Source organism: Sander vitreus, chromosome 6 (genome assembly GCF_031162955.1).
Source record: "Sander vitreus isolate 19-12246 chromosome 6, sanVit1, whole genome shotgun sequence".
NCBI classification, from domain to species: domain Eukaryota; kingdom Metazoa; phylum Chordata; class Actinopteri; order Perciformes; family Percidae; genus Sander; species Sander vitreus.
In genome coordinates, this window is record NC_135860.1 from 1,722,812 (window position 1) to 1,746,589 (window position 23,778).

At 45.3% G+C, this 23,778-nt stretch overlaps 1 protein-coding gene across 1 annotated transcript in view; it reads left to right on the forward strand.

The window, feature by feature from the left end:
• Positions 1 to 23,778, forward strand: part of LOC144519115 (neural-cadherin) — a 106,316-nt gene that overhangs the window by 47,809 nt on the left and 34,729 nt on the right. The window contains 8 exon segments of the mRNA XM_078252024.1: positions 1,578 to 1,705; positions 2,441 to 2,611; positions 2,613 to 2,628; positions 3,773 to 3,916; positions 12,291 to 12,574; positions 15,063 to 15,692; positions 16,022 to 17,018; positions 19,766 to 19,859. Coding sequence (XP_078108150.1) covers positions 1,578 to 1,705; positions 2,441 to 2,611; positions 2,613 to 2,628; positions 3,773 to 3,916; positions 12,291 to 12,574; positions 15,063 to 15,692; positions 16,022 to 17,018; positions 19,766 to 19,859 — 2,464 coding nt within the window.

Consider the following 23,778-nt stretch of genomic DNA (forward strand, 5'->3'; position numbering starts at 1 on the left):
CGTAAGCGGTTCTTACTTCTGGCCCAGCAATGATTTGGTGCTACTTCAGAACCACTTTTACTGGTTCGGAGCTGGTGCTTTGGTGGTCGAAAAACCTGGCTCCGAACCAGCACCAGCTCTGCCTTGGTGGAAAACGGGTATGTTAGGCCCTGTTAGGCCCTGTTAGGCCCTGTTAGGCACTGTTAGGCCCTGTTAGGCACTGTTAGGCCCTGTTAGGCCCTGTTAGGCACTGTTAGGCCCTGTTAGGCACTGTTAGGCGAGGACACTAGTGGTGTGTCTCAGCATAGCCATCTAGCGGTAGGGGGTTTAAACACAACATAAACGTGAACCACTGTCTTACATGAATATATATATATATATATATATATATATTTTTTTTTTTATTTAAAAAAAAAAAAATCGATATTGCCTTTTTGAAAATAGATTGTATTGCAAAATAAAATATCGCGATACTCAAGTGTATCGATTTTCTTCTTAAACCCCTACCAACCGATTAATCGATTATCAAAACAGTTGGCGATAAATGTGATCGTTGACAGCTAATCAATTATCAAATAGCAGCTCTACTCTTTACTTTTTAATCTTCTTCAATCTTCAATCCCATCTTCTTAGTAATACTTTAGCTGATTAAATATCCGTCTTCTTTTAGGAGATCGCTTTCAGTTGTTTGTTAGTTTAACAATAAATTATTTGAATTATCCTCGAGCTGTTTCCACCTGTCCCTTGTTTTTCCCCTTTGGTTTATTTACATTTTTTTGTCGTCCGCTCCTAAACAAAATAGGGATTTAACAATGGTGTATTTGTATTTATTATAAGGGTCCCCATTAGCTGTCGCCTAGACGACCAGCTAGTCTTCCTGGGGTCCAAAACAACATTAAATCAGACAATATTAAAACATTTCATAACATATACAGAAAAGAAAAAAAAATGAATACAATGTCTGCTTACAGAACTAAATAACAAAAAAAATTAAATAAAAACAATAACAAACCAAGCAAATAGAGAAATATCTTGAAAACAAAGTTGTATATTACAGTATATTACATGGCTAACATTAAGGTGGCTCACATAGACAAAGAAAAAATCTAATATTTTTAACCTGGTGATAAATAAGTTAAGTGAAGGTAAGATTTGACTTTCTGGTTACACTTTACTTGAAGGTATCTACATAAGAGTGACATGACGCTGTCAGGAACGTGGCATAAACATTATAAACAAGTCAGTAAGTGTCATTGGGTTAGGGTTCATGTGTCATGACTGCGTCATGTGTTCATGACAGTGTCATGTCACTCTTATGTAGATACCTTCAAGTAAAGTGTTACAGACTTTATTTTTAAACTGTACCTATGGTGTAAATGTTGCAAAAAGCACAAACTTTCTTCTGTCTTGTTTTTGCTTTTTTGTTTCTGTCTTTCCCGCCTTTTTTCTCTGTCAGTTTTGAATCCAACTTAATCGGCTTCAATGGACGTGACAGACTGCATGTGTTCTCCTGGCAGATCCTGCAACGACAAAATGTTTTTTTTAGAAAAGGGATACATTTAGAAAGAAATGTTTCTTCTTTCTTTGTCTTCCACCAGACGTGAACGACAACGTCCCTTTCTTCCTGTCGTCCACCTACGAGGCCACGGTCCCCGAGGGAGCCGAGGTCGGCACGTCAGTGGCTCAGGTGTCGGCCACGGACCTGGACTCCGGTCTGCACGGGATGGTGAGGAACGCCTAAACACTGGAGATGAGTCCTTCCAGAAAGAGTTTTTTTGTGATTGTTGCGGTTATAAATCCTCGATTATGCGTCACTTTTTCTTAAAAAATGTGATGGATTATGCGGGATATTTATGCAATTTCATGTGATGAAATTGCGGGAATTTGCAAAAACTGTGGTGTCATCGTGACTTCATCGCGGGGTCTGCAGCTTTTAGATGACGTTCACGTCGCGTAATTACGTCACTTCGTAACGTTCCCATGACAACAGGAGAAAACGGCTGCTCTTGTGTGAAGTAAACGCAACATTTTTCATCTTTCTGCTAAGATATACGGGACTTTTTTGCAACGAAAATGCGGGGATTATGAAATCATGCAAGCCCCTGTGTATTTATGCGGCGAAAGTGCGGCGTATTTGAAAAAATGTATGTGGAGTTAAACTGGACGGGCCCAGTAACCTCTGAATAGTTCTACTTGTTGTTAAATTGCAATGTGTGCGGCAGCCAACGGGGGGGCTGCATTATGTCGGCAGGATCATTTAAAAGGCAACCGCGACTACATTGTGCGTCTGATTTCTATTTCTGATACCGTGGCGGCAGAAAGTTTGCCATGGCGGGCCGCCACTACACAATCAACATAGAGGAAACACTGCTGCAAATGAATCACACGGAGAAATAAAACAGCTCTAGTGTCTAAAGGCTTTTATTCTTCTACCTTAACTTGTTACTTCTTCCCTCTCCAGGTCCACTATGTCATCCTGAAGGACGAGAGCGGCGACTCTCAGTTCTTCAGCATTGACTCGCGCAGCGGCGCCATCGTCACCCGAGCGTCCTTCGACCGGGAGCAGAAAGCCTCCTACCTGATCGAGGTCCAGTCACAGGACGGCTCCGAGTCGGACAGACCAGGACAGCAAGGGACAACCCAACACTGGTAACACGCACGCACACACGCACACACACACGCACACACACACACACACACACACACACACACACACAGATACACACGCACATGCACACACACGCACGCACACACGGATACACACAGACACATACACACTTTTACACACACACACACACACACAAGTACGCACTCACACACAGACACACACGCATGCACACACGCACGCACGCACGCACATACATACACATTCACGCACACACACACACACACTCACACACACATACAAAGTCATAAAAACATGTCTGATTCTCTCATTGTTGTGCTGCCAGTAAACAGAAAATAATTTGGCACAAAAGCAGTCGAAGCAAATAAATAAATAAACATAATAAATAATATATCCTACATGTCAGTGGAAAAGTTTCTCTTAGTCTCTCTGAGGGGTAGTATAAAATATATTAGGCGAAAATGCACTTATAATGGGGGAACAAGTCGTGAGTGAACAATAAAAACATTCATGAATATTTTGTGCTAAAATAGTGCAAGTTCTGAGTTTATCCTTTAAACGTATTTAGCCGAATATTTAAACAACTGCGGGGCGTCTCATTGATGACAGATAGCAGTCTTCAAAAACGGCAAACAAGGAGAAGCGACAATTATCTAGTTAGAAATCGCTGTCGCCAAACCCACCAGACTCCATTGAAATAAACAGTAGTTTTATCACCGCAAAACACACTTCACTCAAAATTGACAGAAACTAAATAAAACTGTCAAAAGCCGTCTTAGTTCGTCCTTCCACTGTTCCAACAATCACCACTGTTCTGGTTTGGTTGAAATAAACCCTTAATTCACCCATTTACATGTGGAAATATGCTTAGCTATACACGCTAAAAATACAGTTTATTTAAACGGAGTCTTGTGAGTTTGGCGATTTCGGGGCTGTTTCTGGCTTTCGGCTGCAGCGCTCTTGCTCAACACTGCTCTAATTTCAAAAATATGTTGTGTGTGTTGCCGTCAGTGACTTAGACACAAAAATATAGGAAATTATGGTCGAGGTTGAAAAATCCCAAAGTTCTCCTTTAAAGGGGCAACTCCGGAGGTCCATAGCATTTTGGGCAAAGACACTGAACTGTTTAGATGAAGCTCATCCTGAATCCCTCTGTCCACCTCTCAGACACGGCGTACGTCAGGATCTTCGTCGCCGATGTCAACGACAACGCCCCGGCGTTCGCCCGGCCGGTGTACGAGGTGAGCGTGGAGGAGGACAAGGAGGTCGGCTTCGTCCTCATCACCGTCACCGCCAACGACGAGGACGAAGGTGAGACGCAGCTGTCTGCCTGTCTGTATGCCTCTCTGTATGCCTGTCTGTATGCCTGTCTGTCTGTCTCTGACTGTCTGTGTCTCTCTCTTTCTCTCTGTCTGTCTCTCTGTCTGTCTTTCTGTCTGTCTCTTCTCTTTGCCTTTTCCATTCTTTTCTCTTCTCTTTTCTTCTATTGTCTTTGTTTCTCTGCTTCTACCTTTTCTCTTATCTTATCTCCTCTCATCCTCCCTCCCCCCCTCGCCTTATCTCCCTTCCCCTTTCTCCTCCTTGTCTTCCCTTCTCTCCTCTCCCTCCGTCCCCTCCTCTCCATCTGGCATCTCATACTCTCCTTTCCTTGTCTCCTCCCTCTCCTCATCTCTCCTTTCCTTTTTCTTTGTCTCCCCTCCTCCCCCCCCCCCCACCCCTTCTTCTTCTCTGGCTGTCACAGCTCGTTAGCGAGTGCTGTTGCTCCCTTGAGGTCGACAGTGTTGATGTTTGTCTCTTTGTTTGTGTTTGTCCCTCATTCCTCTTCCTCCTCCGCTCCAACCAATCAGCAGCGGGAGGCAAAGAGAAATCTGAGCACAACAAAACAAGCGCCTCTCTCTTTCTCTCTTAATGACGGCTCGAAGCCTCGGGGGTTTTCTTTACTCTGAGTGAAGACGCGGGGAGTGACGTCTGATGATTTATTTTCTGTTTTTAATCTTTAACCTTTATTTGTTTCTGTTCTCCACATTCACACTCGGCTTCGTGTTCATATTTCTGCTGCGGTTCCGATTCCCTCTGGAGGTCCCCAAACGTGCCGCTGCTTTCAAAGTTTGATCCGATTTTTTTTTCGAATTTACTGTACGTGTTTAAAAATAGAAAAAAACAGAAACAGTTGAGTGCAGACCAAACTCAGCGAAGGCTTCGCCAACAAGATGTGAGACTAAAAACAAATAAAAGTAGAGCCAAAGTCGGAGAGTCGGAGGTTTGTTTCTCTGCATGTCGGCTGGTGGAAGCGATCAAAGAGTTTATTAATACCCCGATGACTCACAGACGCTTCATATGACTCATAAAGGTGACGTGAGTTATGATATGATGATAATGACACACTCCCCCTCCTTCTGGACCACCATGGGACCTTAAAGGGATGGTTCGGAGTAATTTCACCCTAGGGTCCTTTGCACCATGACCTCGAGCCAAACGCCCCGCCCCCTCAGAAGCTTTTTTCCCTTGGTCTAACATTGGTCGACTTAGCGCTATCAGCCGAATGGCTTAGTGCAGGCGCTAACGGAACCAACGGTGTATCTCGTAAATTACCCCACTAATAATGCCCGGAATGGTACCTAGGGTTGCAAATTTTCCGGTAAATTTCCAGAAACTTTCAGGAAACTTTCCATGGAAAGTTAAGCTGGGGAATTTTGGAAACATTCCAATTTGGAAACTTTCATGGGAATGAATGGAAATTACGGGAATGAATGGGAATTTACGAGAATTAACTGGACATTTTGGGTAATTCATACAAACCTCATCTTATGCAAACATAAATATAAACATTTCAGCTTCAATCTGCTCTAGAATGTTGGATTCTAGAAATGATCTGTGCAGCGGGCGTGGCCTCAATAGCCCTGCAGTAGGCTAAGTAGTAGCCCAAACCATTGACCTTTAGCTTAACATATGAAGGTAGCTAGCATGCTGCCTTTGATTTACTATGGTTATGGTTAGGGTTATATACCTGCTAAGCTAACCATCAGCTGTCTATTGTTTCCAGCCATCAAGAACAAGTGGGCTATACAATTTACACACATAGGTTAATAGCAATGGGTTATGTATTCCTCCCCCCCCCCCAAAAAAAAGAAAAAAAAACTCCCGTATCTTAAAAACTAAATGTTGGCAAGTATGTAGTAGCCTATGCTGATTACTGCGTGCGTGCATGTCATTAACGAAAATAGGGAGGACATTCAACTGAAGTGGCATTAAATCAGGTTGTTTTAACCAAGATTATGCTGCAAGATGGAGTTTTTTCGACTACATTTAAGTTCCCTGTTATAGACTAACAGTATTATAACAAGCAATATTAAAAATATCCAGTTTATTCCCATATATTCCCGTTAATTCCCATGGAAAGTTTCCAACTTTGAAAATTCCCGGAATTTTGCAACCCTAATGGTACCAAACGTCTACAGTAGTACAAATAGGTTCTGTACTCATAAAACGAGGCATTGGAGAGTTTGTAAGTACACCAGGAGTTTATCTAAATAACACTTGCCTGATGGCCTCGGTCTCTACGAGCAGCCGGCGCTGAGACGGCAGTAAGACGAGTGCTTAGGGACCGTCTACAAACTACAACACCGAAAAGAGATACAACAAAAATATGTATTAATTTAATGATTAAATTTAGGTATATTTTTGTTGCATCTCTTTTCGGTGTTGTAGTTTGTAGACTCATGTTTTTCATATATAACAAGTTGAGTCTTTTTTTGTTTTTTGTCTAGTGCAGTTGTTATTGTTGGAAGTGTCTCGATTTAGCGTTATTCCCTTCAGACGGATCCCTGCGAGCTTCAGGAAGACGCTGAACACGGGATTAAGAAATGCTAAGATAGCAAAGTGCTGCTGATTCCCTCCCAAAAACATACACGCTTTCACGCTTTATCCCCAGTTTGTGACTCCCGTGGTAATTAACAAACACCCCATCGACCCCCCAAAACCACTGGGGGGTCCAGAGACACCCCCCCCCCCCCAAGCTTCCTAACAGGCAGGTAGCTGGCAGATTAACTAAAACATTAGTCCTGATCCCTGCTGAGTCAGCACCATGGGTGGAAGAGACAGAGATCTGGAGCATTAGACATGTTTTTAATTCTTTATAATTTATACACAAGAAACTCATCTTTTTCTCTCTGGCTGAGCTCCACACAATGCAGACAAGACTAATATGTTCAACATCTATTGTTTATGAACACTAAATTGGCTTTAACACTTGTATTTTTAAAGGAGCTTTTCTAGAGCTGCAGAGATTAATCTACTAACTATCAAATAAATCGCCAACTATTTTGATAATCGATTAATCGGTTCGAGTCATTATTTACGTAAAAAAAAAGTAGAATATTCTCAGATTGCGGCTTCTTAAATTAGAATAGTTTTAACTCGTTTCTTCACTCGTCTGTGACAGTGAACTGAATATGTGAGGCTGAAGGTGAAAAAAACTGAAGGTTTTAGCCTCCGACTGTAGCACCGTCACCTTGACTGCAGCTGTGTGTGTGTGTGTGTGCGAGTGTGTGCGTGTGTGCGCGTGCGAGACCACATTTGAAGCTGACATGTGTTGAAGCATCGCTGACCTTCTGTCCAGATATTAACTGCAGGTCTGACAAACACAATTACAGCAGAAACACACACACACGCCTGTTTATTCCAGCTTGATTTGGTGTTTTGTTTGAACAACCAAAGGTAGGGTGGAGTGTGTGCGAGGGGTGGGTTTACATTCCCCAGTCCTAAAGCTGATTAGGCGCAGCAGCTTTTGTCACCCGCCGTGTTTTCAGGGATCCCGTTTGGTCCTCGGAGTGGAAAATGTGCCGAACGGAGAACGTCTGGTAATGAGATCAAGAGGCGGTTTTATAATTCCGCTGAGTTTGGCGTTTCAGTTTAGTGTCGCCCCGGGGTTTAGTAAGCGCTTGCTCACACACACACACACACACACACTCACACACACACACACACACACACACACACACTCACACGCACACACACACACACACACGCACGCACATTGCTGCAGTGAAGTTGAGTGATAATAAGGGTGAGTTTGTCATTTTACAGCCCCTGCACGCTGCACACACATAGAACATTTACAAAATTAGTTAAATTATATCTCGCATTGCCAACTAGTCAAATACGGATCCTTTTTCAACGACACACAAGGCACTCACATGCATAGGGAGGAGGTCGGGGGGGATGTTTGGGTCATAAAACACAGCGCTTTCAGGCCGGGGGAGCGGAGGGGAGCGGTCTCGGGGAAAACAAAAGACAGTCACCCAGGAAATGCATGTTCGTTTCCCGGGAGTGTTTTAATCCAAACTACTGACCGTTATTTTCTTATCTTATCTAGTCATTTTGGTGTCCAAACGTAACTGTCGTTGCTGCATGACACTTATTTTTTGTCGGCTAAATTTACATTACATGTCATTTAGCTCAGTGGTTCCCAACCTGCGGTCCAGGGACCCCTCAGGGGGGGCGGTAAAGATCACAGAGTTGAGGTTGAGGTAAAAAATTATGATAATACACTAGAATATATAATGTATACAAAAGAGTTACCTCAACTTCAGTTTCGGGGGGGGGGGGCTCAGCTTTTCTTAGACATAAGTAGGGGGGGCGCCAAGGAAAAAAGGTTGGGAACCACTGATTTAGCTGACGCTTTTATTCCAATTGCTATATATGTCAGAGGTCGAACGCCTCTGGAGCAACTAGAAGTTAAGTGTCTTGCTCAGGGACACATTGGTTGATGTACTGCAGTGGGATTCGAACCCGGGTCGCTCACACCAAAGGCATGTGTCATATCTACTGACCAAACGGAGGCTAGCTCGCCCCTCCCTCCTCTAGAGATCTAGCGCTAGCTGCTAGAAACCTATATGTTGTATTCACCGAGGTTAGCTCTGACGCTAGTTAATTATATCCTGCAGAAACAGAGCCACCTGAATGTCGGATTGGAAGCCCTTCTGCTGGCAGAGTTCTCGCCACAATCAAAGGCTTTTCCAATCTAAATCTGTGACTTTGCACGTTCCTTCTCCTTTTCCCTCTCTGTGTTCATCGGAACGTCGTCTCTTTGGTCGTGTGTCGGCCATATCAAAATTCGAGAGAATATAATTCTAACGTTAGTTGTTGTCTAGGACAGCTCTCCTCTAGCTAACTTCCCTCTTCACGCTTCTCTCTCTTCCACTCCCCACACCCCTCTTCATGAGCACGCGCACTAACCCCCCAACCCCCACCCCCAAATCCTTGAACATCCTTGTTATGTTTGGTGGTGCAGGTTGGCCAGTTTGTTTTTGTTGGCGTTTGTGGAGCCTGGGCTGTCTATAGAGTCTGTGTTTTTTTTTACAGTGTGTTCAGGGGACAGGCAGCTAGCAGATAATGAGGAGATGTTTTTTACAGTGTGTTCAGGGGACAGGCAGCTAGCGGATAGTGAGGAGATGTTTTTTTACAGTGTGTTCAGGGGACAGGCAGCTAGCAGATAATGAGATGTTTTTTACAGTGTGTTCAGGGGACAGGCAGCTAGCAGATAATGAGGAGATGTTTTTTACAGTGTGTTCAGGGGACAGGCAGCTAGCGGATAGTGAGGAGATGTTTTTTTACAGTGTGTTCAGGGGACAGGCAGCTAACGCATAGTGAGGAGATGATTTTTTACAGTGTGTTCAGGGGACAGGCAGCTAGTGGATAGTGAGGAGATGATTTTTTACAGTGTGTTCAGGGGACAGGCAGCTAGCAGATAGTGAGGAGATGTTTTTTACAGTGTGTTCAGGGGACAGGCAGCTAGAGGATAGTGAGGAGATGTTTTTTTACAGTGTGTTCAGGGGACAGGCAGCTAGCAGATAATGAGGAGATGTTTTTAACAGTGTGTTCAGGGGACAGGCAGCTAGCAGATAGTGAGATGTTTTTTACAGTGTGTTCAGGGGACAGGCAGCTAGCAGATAGTGAGGAGATGTTTTTTACAGTGTGTTCAGGGGACAGGCAGCTAGCAGATAGTGAGAGATGTTTTTTACAGTGTGTTCAGGGGACAGGCAGCTAGTGGATAGTGAGAGATGTTTTTTACAGTGTGTTCAGGGACAGGCAGCTAGCATAGTGAGGAGATGTTTTTAGTGTGTTCAGGGGACAGGCAGCTAGGGGATAGTGAGAGATGTTTTTTACAGTGTGTTCAGGGGACAGGCAGCTAGCAGATAGTGAGGAGATGTTTTTTTACAGTGTGTTCAGGGGACAGGCAGCTAGCAGATAGTGAGGAGATGTTTTTTACAGTGTGTTCAGGGGACAGGCAGCTAGAGGATAGTGAGGAGATGTTTTTTTACAGTGTGTTCAGGGGACAGGCAGCTAACGCATAGTGAGGAGATGATTTTTTACAGTGTGTTCAGGGGACAGGCAGCTAGAGGATAGTGAGGAGATGTTTTTTTTACAGTGTGTTCAGGGGACAGGCAGCTAGCAGATAGTGAGGAGATGTTTTTTACAGTGTGTTAAGGGGACAGGCAGCTAGCAGATAGTGAGGAGATGTTTTTTTACAGTGTGTTCAGGGGACAGGCAGCTAACGCATAGTGAGGAGATGATTTTTTACAGTGTGTTCAGGGGACAGGCAGCTAGCAGATAGTGAGGAGATGTTTTTTTTACAGTGTGTTCAGGGGACGGGCAGCTAGCAGATAGTGAGGAGATTTTTTTTACAGTGTGTTCAGGGGACAGGCAGCTAGCAGATAGTGAGGAGATGTTTTTTACAGTGTGTTCAGGGGACAGGCAGCTAGCAGATAGTGAGGAGATGTTTTTTTACAGTGTGTTCAGGGGACAGGCAGCTAGCAGATAGTGAGGAGATGTTTTTTTACAGTGTGTTCAGGGGACAGGCAGCTAGCAGATAGTGAGGAGATGTTTGCTGTATGTGACAAACAAGTTTTAGCCTAAAAAAAAATACGTGACATCACTTAGAGCACCTTTAACTGTTACATCCACTAAAAGGACTGTCATCTCCAGTGCCCTGTACCCGGCTCACAGTCACCTTTGGATCGGCTAAACTTAACTTCAAACAGCCGCTGATACGACCGACAGCTCACAGAGCTCTGTAGCCGGCGTCGCGTGACCAGCCGTCGGTCGCCTAATTTCGAAGGATATCATACAAATTGGTGTGCATACATTTTCCGTGCGATATCGTCCGACCCATTCATGAGAGTGCGTTATGGTGGTTTACTTCGGCCCCTCCACTAGCTCTGTGTTCACCACGTCATGCTTTTCTCTGCCCTGATAATCAGGATTTGCACTACGGCCTCACAGCGGAAGAAAAAAAAAAGAAGACATTTCACGTTTCTAAAAAGCGTTAATCTTTCTTGATTCTTTCCTTTGACAGTCAACGGTAAAGGATGAGTCATTTGAGGGCAAAATGTCCCACCTAAAACCTTCCACGGGTCACTTTGTTATGCTCTGCTTTATCGACATCGCCACGCAGGATTTCTGGGTGGTGCAGCCGACTGAATTTCAAAAAGCTCGAGTATCTCTCGCAGCCATCTAAGGCCGCAACATGTGATACTTTCTGATGAGGTTTTAAATCGAAATGAAACTTCCTTCGGTGATGAGTTGAAGTCCTTCAGAGTGTCGACCTGCAGTCAGCGCTCAGGGTCGACTTTCCCCTCCGGTCCGCCTCACGAGGAGCACAGATCTGACCTTAATCTCAATTTTTGGGCCTCCTGCAAGGCTTGGAATTAAATCAGCCCTATCCCCCTGTGTGTGTGTGTGTGTGTGTGTGTGTGTGTGTGTGTGTGTGTGTGTGTTGAGAGGGCAACACCATATGGCCAGACTGATCATTAGGGAGACTGCCGGAGGCAGAAAAACCGCTGGAGCCTCTCCCCTCACACACACATTTACACATACACACACACACACTCAGCCGCTTGGCGAATATCACGACGGAGCGTGCTCAGAGGCTGTGACGGACCGGTGCATTTAAGCTTTTCCACCCACAAACACGTGTCATACACACACACACACACACACACACTCTCTCTCTCTCTCCCCGGTGTCGTAATGAAGGTCCTCCGTGTCTCTACAGATGGTGTTTGTCTCCTAAAGTCTCCTTGGTCCTGGTAAACAGAGAGCAGGCCGGATCCCGACTGACCTGCCTCTGGGCTCTGAACGTGTGTGTGTGTGTGTGTGTGTGTGTGTGTGTGTGTGTGTGTGTGTGTGTGTGTGTGTGTGTGCGCGTGCGTGCGTGCGTGCGTGTGTGTGTGTGTGTGTGGGTGTGTCTTCACTTCCACCCGAAAGAGGAAGGAAGAAGAGGAAAGGAAAGGGAAAAAGCGAGGAGATGAGGACCAAGAGGAGTTTAGGAGAGAAGCAAGAAGAGAGGAAAGAAGATGAAAAGCTGAAGGAGAGGGTAGAAAATGAGGAGAAATAAGAAAGGAGGAGGAGGAGGAAAAGGGGGTGAAACAAGGAAAATAGGAGGAATAAAAGAGGGAAAGAAACAGGTGAAGAAAGGAGGCATTAAGCTGGAGGAAAAGAAAGGATGGTAAAGGATTCGAGGGGAGAGTAACGGAAAGAAGGTGGAGAAGAGGCAGGAGGAGGTGAGGGAGGACATGAGGAGGCACAATTGACTTGATTTTTAAGAAAGTGCTGTAATTAGTTCCAGGAGTCAGCAAAGCAACACTGTAAAATCAACCGACCGTTCTCTGCTTCCTCCCTCCAGGCGCCAACGCCAAGCTGCGCTACCAGATCACGTCCGGAAACGCGATGGGCACCTTCGACGTGGAGCCCGAGGTGGGCACCGTCTTCGTGGCCCAGCCGCTGGACTACGAGATGGAGCAGCGCTACGAGCTGCGGCTGGTCGCCTCCGACGGCAAGTGGGAGAACGAGACGCTGGTGGTGGTTCAGGTGGTCAATCGCAACGACGAGGCGCCCGTCTTCAGCCAGACGGAGTACCACGCCGCCGTGACGGAGGAGCTCACCCAGCTGCCTGTGTTCATGCTTGAGGTCAGTCATCATGGTCATGTGGTGTCGTATTAAAGGCTTCTCAGCCCCCTGGGGGACCCTGAACACTGCGTACGGCGACAGAGAATGAATGAAAGGATGGGTTATATGTTCTTTTTAAAGATTATTTTTTGGGGCATTTTCCCTTTATTGACAGTGGATAGACTGGGAAGGTGGAAAGAGATGGGGGATGACACGCAGGAACGGGCGGCGGGCCAGATTCAAAGTTTGTCATATCAGAAATATGGGTTTCTTTCAACCAAATTGCCCCAAATGAACATGGTGATAACATGTTTTACAAAGTGATGTGGTTTCCTATAGTCTGAAAGAAGACTTGTTATGGAAGCAGAATAGCCCAAAATCCTCAAAATTGAAATGTATGTTTTGGCCTGTAGTGTCTCTCCTTTTTCAAAATAAAAGCCCTGATCAGATACCCACCCAGTCCACATGAAACATGAGAAAGTAGCACCTTCTGAACACACCTCCGCCCCGAAGGAGCTTGTTGTGAAAATGTCAAGTTCATATGAACAAGATGTGAAAAGGTATCAGGTTTAACGCGGACAAATCCAACGGTATTGGTCACGCTTCGAACGTGGCGGGGAATTTGCCCGGAGCGACACCTCAGCAGAGCTCCAGTGTCCACTTACTAACACATCGCACGTGTGTTTAACACAATATCGAATCAAACACGTTTCAAAACCTCCTGACTGGAAGGAACCGGGTTCCGAAAAGTTGCCTCAGAAAGTCCGAGTCGACCTTCTGTGGCTTTCATCTGCCTTTCATCACACCTATCTCCGGTAATTCACAGTAATATGCATGTGCCGCCAAACTAAATCAGATTAGAAAGGTGGAAGTGCGTCGGAGAGGGCCGGGAAGTAATCCCCCCGCCAGAGAGGCATGTGTCACCGAGTCCTCAACCCGGGCCTGCTTCCCCCTCGCCTGCTGGAATTGATTTGATGTACTCTCGGTTCCTCTCGATAGTTTTCCCCCCGTCCCCTCCCCGAACGCAGTCCGCTTTGAGCCCAGTGTGTTAATACAATTGAGCAGATAGAGCACGGAGGGGAAAATCCAATTTGAAATGAATATTTCTTGACTTCACCTGCGCAGGCAGCCTCCTCTGTGGCACTGCGACCGCTCTTCTTCAATATTGTCTACCTGCGTCACGTTGTCAGGGAATGAAAAGAACCAACGGGGGGGCGGAGGCGTCAGGAGAGGAGGGGAGAGGAGGGAAGGGGGGGGGACTTCAAACGCTTCTGTAAACAAACCCTCCGGTGAGAAACGAGCAGAAGAAAGTGTAAAAGTGTACTTTTTCCTCGCTTTTGTTGGCGTCTATGAACTTTTAATTGCGTTGTGTGTCGCAGTGACAGATGTGAGAACCCGTGTCCCCTCGTTCGGCGAGATAGCAGGAAGGCAGGTTAATTAAGCAAGCAGGACAAAGCAACAGAGAAATGTTTATTCCCGTGTGTTGCAGAGTCCCTGTGTGCTGCAATCAGCTCCCTGCCTCGTGTCCTATTTGCTGGGCTTGACATTTGCAGCTACATAATGAAAAAAGCAATTCAACCGTTTTTGATAAGAAAGACAAAAAACAATAGTTCCTTTTAAAGAGGAAGAATGTTATTCAGTTAAAGTAAAAAAGTCAGTGCTGCTGCTTTGACCAACATTGTGACAATAAAGTGACCGTGTTTCGTTGCTCGTAAAATGAAGTCCATTTTATTACCAAGAGAATGTGGTGTTGGCGTTTTGTGGGTGATTGTCTTTTTACATATGGGTTGTTTTGTGTTAAAAAAAGTGAGTGTGAGTGTTAAAATCTGTGTGTGTAATACTTTGTAAAAACAAGTTGCCTGAGTCACTGTCCTGCAGCAACTACTATCCAATTTTCTGTTGCAAGTGTTATGCTATGACTGTAACTAAAATGACTAATTACTTATTACAGTTTTTAAAAGGAGAATAGTCAGGAAGCATTTTATACACAAATGCAATTTCGAAATTCTTGCGTAACGACATTAAGTTAGAAATACGGCCATTACAGACATTAAAAAGAAATTATAATGATGGAAAACATTTTTCATGAGTGTAGTTCATAGTCTTTATACTTTATTCCAGGGAAGAAGATTATATGCAGTATATACAGTGATTCTTTTAGGATTTTTTTTTTTGCAGTGGGGGCAGGTCTGTCCGAACAGGCAGGCCGCCACTACAAAATCAACATAGAGGAAACACTGTATATACAGTACTGTATATATAGATAACATGCATTAATGGGACAACGGTGCGTGTGTGAGTGTGTCATAGGAAGTCCCCCACCAGTCTAAACTTATAGCAGCATAACTAAGGGCTGGTCCAAGGCAAACCTGAGCTAAGACGCAGTTGGATGATCCGACGTGGTCACAAGACTTCGACCAGATGACCTGGACACCAAGGGGGTTCACGTGGTAGAAGAAGTCAGAGATTTATGTCTCATTTTGGATTTGTTCTTGTCTGTCCTTCGCAGGTGTCGGCCACCGATCCGGACCAAGAGGCCGACCAGACGGCCCTGCGCTACTCCCTCCACGGCCAGGGCGCCGGCGGAGAGTTCACCATTGACGAACACACTGGAAGAATCCACGCCCAGCGGCGCCTGGACCGCGAGGAGCGCCCGGCCTGGAGGTTCCTTGTCCTTGCCACGGACGAGGGAGGAGCGGGACTCACAGGATTTGCCGATGTGCTGTTGGAGGTCCGAGACGTCAACGACAACGCACCCTTCTTCCCGTGCCCAGCTATGGAGGTAGACGGATGTTTTGTCGGCCAAGTGCCTGAAAATTCGCCTGCCGACACCTCCGTCATGGAGATGCGCGCCATGGACCTGGACGACCCCAACGAGGGCAAGAACGCCATGTTGACCTACAGCATCATCAAGAACGTACGCAACGAGATTAACCTCAACCTGTTCTCCATCAACGCCAGCACAGGGACCATCTACACGGTTCTCCGTTCCCTGGACCGGGAGGCGGAGGAACGGTATCTGGTGGTGGTTGAGGCCAGGGACGGAGGGGGTTTGGCGGGAACAGGGACGGCCACCATCATGGTTTCAGACGTCAACGATCACCCGCCCGTCTTTACTCAGAAGATCTACACCACTCAGGTGAGTCCAAAGAATGATGCAGGTTAATTTGTACATCATCTTTAACAACAAGACAATTTACAGTTCTTAACATTAGACATAAAAGGGAAGAACAACAAGGCAATATTGACATATGATCCTTTCCATATATATATATCCATATATATCCAGTTGTTCCTCGTCCCTGTTAGCTCAGCGCCATTAAATTGTATGTACGGGACGCAGGAGTTTTCTACCTGTGAGTTATTGAAAAACAAACATTGTGATTGGGTCTATTGAAAGTCATCATTGCTTATAATAATAAGAGTAATGACAAACTATGTACTTCTGTTGTGTCCTCCACTGTTCAGATAACAGAGGACCTGGAGGTGAACAGCGAGGTTCTCGTAGTTTCTGCCACGGACGGCGACGAGGGTGAGAATGCCGTGGTAACCTTCAGCATCGTCGGGGGCGACGAGGACAGGAAGTTCTTTGTAGAGACTGACAAACTGAACCGTCGCGGCGTGATAAAACTCAAGAAGAAGGTTGACTTCGAGAAGCCCCGCGAGAGGATTTTCAATCTGACCCTGAAGGCCGAAGACGCGGACTTCTCCGGCCTGGCGTACTGCCTCATTCAGGTGGAAGACTCCAATGACCACGCCCCCGTATTTTTCCCACAATTCTACGAGTCGCCAGCCATGTCCGAAGACGTTCCTGTGGGGACAATCGTTGCTCAGGTTACAGCTTCTGATCTTGACTCGGGCCAAAACGGACGCTTCTCTTACAGTATTTCAAAAGAGTCGGACCCTCACGCTCAGTTTCTGGTGGACCAGTCCGGTTGGGTGGTAGTGGCCGATTCTCTCGACAGGGAGAAAATCTCGCAGCACAGGATCATGGTCCTCGCCACAGACGCCGGGAGTCCTCCGATGACTGGCACTGCCATCGTCGTCGTAACTGTACTCGACATCAATGACAACGGGCCTGAGTTCGAGGTCTCCTATGAGCCTGTCGTTTGGGAGAACGCGCCGGCTCCGCAGGCTGTTCGAATGAACGAAACCTCCCTCCTCCTCTACGCCACCGACCGGGACACGTCCACCAACGGCGGGCCGTTCTCCATACGGCTTCTCATGCTCACCTCGGACGCCGCCAACTTCAATTTGACGGACTTTCGAAACGGCAGCGCGTCCATCACTGCCCTCCGGACCTTCGACCGCGAGCGGCAGAAGGAGTACTGCCTCAAGATTCTCATGATTGACAGCGGCTCACCGCCGATGAGCTCCACCAGCACGCTGACGGTCATCATTGGTGACAGGAACGACCACCCTCACTCACCAGGACACAACAACTTCATCGTCTACAGTTATGAGGGTATGTTTTTCTGTTTTCTTCTGCCCAGTAGAGTTGTATGGGAACTCTTCATAGAGCAATATATTTTTGATATTTTGGGCCATTGTGGGATAATTTGGGTCCACGAGTTTTTTTTTACCTTTTCTGGTCCCTGAACCCATGATAAGTCCCACATTTCCATGACGCAAGGTATTGGAGAGTTACAAAGTTTGTCTGGCATGTTTGCCAAAAATGAAAGTACACCTTTTTCAGAGCACTGTGGCTGTTTCTGTTTGTAATATTCCTCCCTGTGATATTAAAAAAGCTATCTGCTGACCAAATAGCACAGAATATATCCACATCTGGTTGTTAAGACCTGTTTTTATTGAAGAATAGCACAGCTAATGAAGCTTTGCTAATTTGGTGGCACCCAAGGGAGTAAGCGAGCATCTGGAAAGCGTACCTCCAATGGGGAGATTGTAGGCTAACAAGCCATAACCTCCCGTTAGCATCCCATCGACTCCCATTCATTTTGGCGTCACTTTGACAGTGAATAACTTTACATCTGAAGCGTTTAAAGACTCTATTTGTCCATTGTTTATTTCTAAAGAAACATGACAATGTATAAAAGGCTCCATTACCTTGTACCTCACGTTATGGCTCCGTAGCAGACGTTTTTGTAAAAATAGGCTAACGATTGTGTCATAACCACGGGACTTACTGTCTCATAGTAGAGGAATTACCATATAGTACAGGAGAAGCTCGCAGGCAGTTTGGACTTCCATTAGCTGTTTAAGTTTAATTACTAATGTTAACTAGCATTTTAGTTAGCAGTAAATAGCCTGTGCCTATGTTATGTTATCTCCTTACATATACCTACGCTCTCCATCTCGGCAAGATTGGGAATGACTGAGATTTCTCTTGGCACAGCTACCAGAAGACTTCCAACTTTCAGACAGGTTGCTCACGTCACATCTACGTCTTCAAGCTCAGTTGGAGGCTGCTCAGTAACGCTCAGCTCTCACCGGAAAAGTGACGTCACTGGTCTCCATCGAAATATATGGCGTCGCTGTGTCCATTCTTTTACTGTCTATGGTGGCACCAACACTGCATTTCCTGTAACTTTTACTACTTGTAAAGCTTTTAATGTGAAGCAGCAACAGCAGGAAACTTTCTATTTGTATGATCAGTAAGTACAATGAGGTCTTTTAGATTTTTTTTATTTTTTTTTTATTTGTTAACATTTGTCAAAGAATCTCATCAACTAAAGAGAGCGCATCATACGCTGCACCAATGGTATGAAACGCTACTCACTTCCTGTCTCCTAAATACCCGTGGCCTCATTTGAAAGCGTAGAGAACGTTGTGTGGAGAGGTTTGTATAATTGATTCATATTTTCTTTTGTTTTGCTAACATTTACACAGCTGAAAGACATATTTAGCATCACAGAACTTTTTTTTTAGTTCTGTGATGTTAGGGCGTTTGCGGACATTAGCTGACGTTAGCTTCTCTGTGTTGCCAGATCTGGCGAGAGTTTGTTTCTGAGACAGAAACAGGTCTCGAACCAAGTTCATTTTCTCCTGATTTGCCCTTCTAAAATGTTTTATTTCAGTGTTAGAATGTTCTGGAGATATGTGGCTTGTGAAAAATGGCTCCAATATTTACGTTGGGAACTACGGGGCGAAAGAATCGCTCATAATCTGTGTTCAGGTTCACGTGTCCCATTGGAATCAACACACGCTTCTAGTCTCCTAAAGACGCATGAATGTAAATGGACTGTATTTATACAGCGCTTTTCTAAGTAATGATTACTTAGTACAGGAACCATTCATACACTGGTGGCCGAGGCTGCCGTACAAGGTGCCACCTGCTCATCAGATAAACATTCGCACACATTCACACTCCAATGGCGCAGCATTGGGAGCAATTTGGGGTTCAGTGTCTTGCCCAAGGACACTTCGACATGGGACTGCAGGGCCAGGGATCAAACCACCAACCAAAGGAACAGGCTTTGCTGAGTGCACTCGCTGTTTAACAGCGTCAGTAATAACAGACTACTTTCTACTCTACTGTAGAAGTTGCCTTGCTAAAGGGCAGTTGGTCTGAGGGATTCAAACGGGTGTCTTTCCGGTCACAGATGGCTCCTCTGACCTTCAGTCCCCCCGGTGTCCCTTCCACCACCTCCTGAGTGCTCTATGCTCGTGTTGCTAAGACTGTACTTGTCACAGTCGAGTGCTCGCAGCCTACATCACTTATTTAGCTGTTCATACCATCTGTCAGCCTCCTGTAATTTGCTGGAAAAACTGAGGTTTTCTGTAATGTATTTTTAGTGGATTTCCTCTCCGGGGCCTTTCAACATGAAAGTACATTAACCCACTAATATGGATCCATCACGTAGCTCGACAACATGCCATGAAGCAAACAATTACCTCCAGCTTAAGTCCCAGGTTTGACAGGCACATAAACAGGAGCCATTTTTAAAAGGCAGCTGATTTCACAGCTAAAGAGATTACAGCGCTGCGTTCAGCTTTTTTTGGGAGAGGGGGATGAGGGGGGAGGAACACTGTGCAAGCATTTCTAGTGCGTGCACATGTTCCCCGCTGTGCTGTCAAACCATGACCGAGCGTGCCAATGAGGCGTCACCCGCCACCTCATCTCCACTGTCTTCCCTTCACTTTTAATATTTGGCTCTTACCGCAGGGCTCCCCTGCGCTCAAAACTCATTTCTTTCAAAGCCAACGCATGTTTTGACCTTTTTTTTGTGTCTTTTATTTCCCTCCCCCTGACAGGTATTCTCCCGACGACGGTACTCGGACGAGTTCAATCCCCCGACCTTGATGACTGGAGTGAGAAGGTGTACCGGTTCGAAGGCAAACCATCCAGGTACTTTGATCTGATACGGTGAAAACTCTGAGGTGAAAGTAGAGATGGAAGCGAAGTAATAGTTAGGCATGTAGGTGTTGAGGGAAAGAGAGGTAGAGGGCTTTGAAGTAGTGCAAGGACACGAGGTGATACAGTAGAGAGGCAGCAATGCAAGAAAAATAACAGGGTTGAGATATTAGAAGTAGCGATATGTTGAGAGATAACACAAAGAGAGGCAGAGAAAGACGTGTGAAGAGAGGCCGTAGTGCTGGAGAGAAATGGGAAGACAAATACAGGTCAAGAATTTCAGCTGGTTGTTCTTTAAGTAACAGAAGTAGAAATTCTTTATTTTGTCAAATGGAAAACTTGACAACCTGCTGCTTTGTTTTAGATACTGGGATTAATTTCTTTTGTTCCAAGCCTGCATTGAAAAATGGCCAACACCAACAGTCTTAACTCCACAATTCAGTACACATTTTACAGTCTGTTTGCATGTTTTCAACAAGTATTTTCGAACATCTATAATGTGTTTAGACTTTAGGGAATGAGGAAAATATTTAAGAGGTAAGTGCACCAAACTACAAATGAAGCTTTCTTAGCTTTTATCTCAAATTGAATTTGTTCCAACTTTATTGTATTTGGTTAGAGACAGGAGATTGGGCGATCCTTAAAATCAGGGGTCCCCAACTTTTTTTGCACCACAACCGCTTTCATATTTGTATTATAATGTTTGCAATCTGGGAGCAGACAGCCTACGAGTAAAGCGTTTGTCCAATCAGGTGCAGCCATCGCGGTTGTAGGAGGGTGGATCCTGTTTTCTTTGCTTGTTAGTAGTCATTGAAGAGAAACTGATAACTGCTATTGGCGAGTCCATCAAGCGTCCAATGAGGGTGATCCCTGCCATCAAAGAACGCCGCTGTGGACACGAACTGTAGGTCATCATGTGGACTGAAATGAAACAAATGAAATCAGCAGGTAAGTAAATGACAAAGGCAGGGTTTTACTGTGAATGTACACACTCCTGTTCGGCATACTGTAAGTAGTTTTGGATAAAACCATCCAGAGAATGGCAGGTGTAAAGCTGCTTCTCGGTGTGTTGGAGCTAAAGCAAAAAAAGATTCCCCTTGTAAAGTGTCCCCTCTCATGTGACATGCAGCGAGAGATGCATAAAGACAAAGCGAGGGAATAAAAGAGCTGCACAGGAGCTGACAGATTTAAAATATAGAGGAAAAGACAGCACAAAGGTGCGGTGCGACACGGGAGGAGAAAGGGAAATTGGGACAGAGGAACAGGCAGTTTGAAGGCAGAAACAAAGAGAGTGAACAAGAATGAAAAGCCAGAAGAAGGGGAGGAGAGAGAGATAGAAAAGGGGATCTGACTTGTCAGGAACAGTGCCATTAATACTTCATAACCAGCGGTATTGAAAATTCCCAGTGAAGCACGGCGAGGGCGCGCTCGTTTTGTTTGATGAGGCTCGGTGCGGACGGGTTGAAAGGAGAGCCTGATTGCGCTCCCTGCCACCTTCTCCCTCTTCTAACGAGATGCCTATAAGGAGGGACGACTCGAGACGGCAAGAAACGGGCCGAGAACAAAGGAACCGCCAGAGAAATTACCATCCTGAACCGCCGCTCCTCTTCACTCCAGGCGGCAGATGGCAATTTGTTCCCAGTATGGATCAGGTTTCAGGTTGCGTGTTATTTACATATCGAAGAGGATCATTTTCAGGTGAAGTGAAGTAGCCCCAGCGGGCCAATAACAATGTGTTACAGCTCACAGGAAATCAAGGCAACAAACAGCATGTTGCATTTAAAGAGAAGATATCAGCATCCTGCCCCAGCAAACAACACATTTGTTTGGGATTGATGTGCACATTATATATATTCTCATTTGTTTGCTGTCAGTGAAGTGTTGCAGGGTTTGAAATCTTTAAAGCGTGACATATATCTAGGAGAAGGTACAGTATGAAACAGCCTCCCTTGCCACAGCAGCAACAGCAGCGCAGCTACTGGATGCGTTTTGGCCTCGATTCGGTCGCCGCTAATTTATCCATCTGGTTCTGAGCTCTGAAAGTTGGCGCTGTCTGTGTGAAGAGGTTAAATAGTTACACAAGCCTGATGGCACGTATTCAGGACCAGGTTTGGACCCGGGCCACAGACCGTGGAATGGATGGAATCGACTCTTTCAGTGCAGCAGAGCAGAGAGCGCCAAAAGTGTTCCAGATCAAGAACCCTCATCCCCTCTATGGATCCATGTTTGCCCACAGACCTCCGTCTGCTCTGAGTTTGATCTGAGGAATCCCATCTGATCATGAATAAGAGCTCATCAGGCCAGACTTCATTTCATTCCTCTCGCAGAAAGAACTTCTGCCTGTTGGACATTTTCTCCCACTTAACCCTTGTCGTTTCTCCACGTTCCACTAACCTGACACGCCAGATGGTTTATCAACACAGAAACATCTGAGAAGCCGTCATTGGAAACTGTTTGGAAAAGGGCAGGCATTTGCAAAAAATACCTGGCGGGTGATTGGATGAACCACCTGTCTATCACGTCTCTAACAATCTCGGCCTTCACACACACCTGAACCACGCCTGTAGCTGCCAGTTGTTCCTCACAGGACGCTGATTGGTTCGGTCAACTGTAGCGCTGCAAATCGGTTAAAAATGTATCGATTAATCGATTTGTTGTCAACTATTAAATTAATAGACAACTATTTATGATAATTGATTAAGCCGTTAAAAAGTCAAGCTGCTCTGATGTCAGCTTGTTAAATGAGATGTTCTAGTTTCTTCTCTCCTCTATGACAGTAAACTGAATATCTTTGAGTTGTGGACAAAGACATTTAAGGACATCATACTGGACTTTGGAGGCTTCTTCTAACCAATATCTATGAGGCTGATAACTGCTGATAACGCCCATTTAATAGGGTGATAACATCCGAAACAGTTGCCAATGCGTTACCATGGTGGTAGTCCATAACGGTGACGTTTCATTTCCGAGATTGCTCCGGTGCCACCGGAAATTCAGCCGGATGTCTGTTACCTTCTGCTTTCTTTGTGTTGGCATGTTAAACTCCGGTGGATTTCAGAGGACTATGGTTAACTGCTCCTCAGATCTCTGCAGGGTAAATCCAGACAGCTAGCTAGACTATCTGTCCAATCTGAGTTTTCTGTTGCACGACTAAAACTACTTTTGAACGTACACATGTTCCACCAAAACAAGTTCCTTCCTGAGGCTGTTTTGCAGCGGCACCGTCATTGTGTCCGACGCCCAGCGCCCCCCAAGACGATAGTGATTGGTTTAAAGAAATGCCAATAAACCAGAGCACATTTTTTCTCCCATCCTAGAATGCTGTGTGGACTCGCCAGACCCTCCTCTGCAGCGCTGTTGAGGAGGGTCTGGCAATGCGAGACTACCATGGCAGTTACCCACCAAGCCTCGTTCTGAAAAATGGCCCGTGTGAATAAAGCATATGGATTTTATTGTTGGTTTGGAAATAAGAGCTCTTGTTCAAGCACTTTTATTTGATTGGGAATCAAATGAATGCAAAGAAAGTTACTTAATGAACTTGATTTTAAGATTTGTAATTATTTATTTACTGTAAACAAAAGAAAAATGTGTGAATCTGTCATTATTGCACAATTCCTCCAAGTACCTAACTAAAAACCTAAAAATCCCTATCCTTACCAGAGTCATTATAGTGTTTAGTAACTCCTAAATAATGTTGATTACTCACTGACGTCCAGTGATCACTGGTTAATGAGCAGCTCATTTCTGCACCAGTCCGTGTTAACACAGCCCATCTCCACTCTTACCCGGCGACAGAGAAACAGGCTGAATAGTCCGGTACACTGTTGTTTCAACAACAACAAAAACACAGCAGTCTCTGAACTCGCGTTGGGAGTTTCGTTGAAGTTGGATGAATGAAATTTTTTTTTGGCCC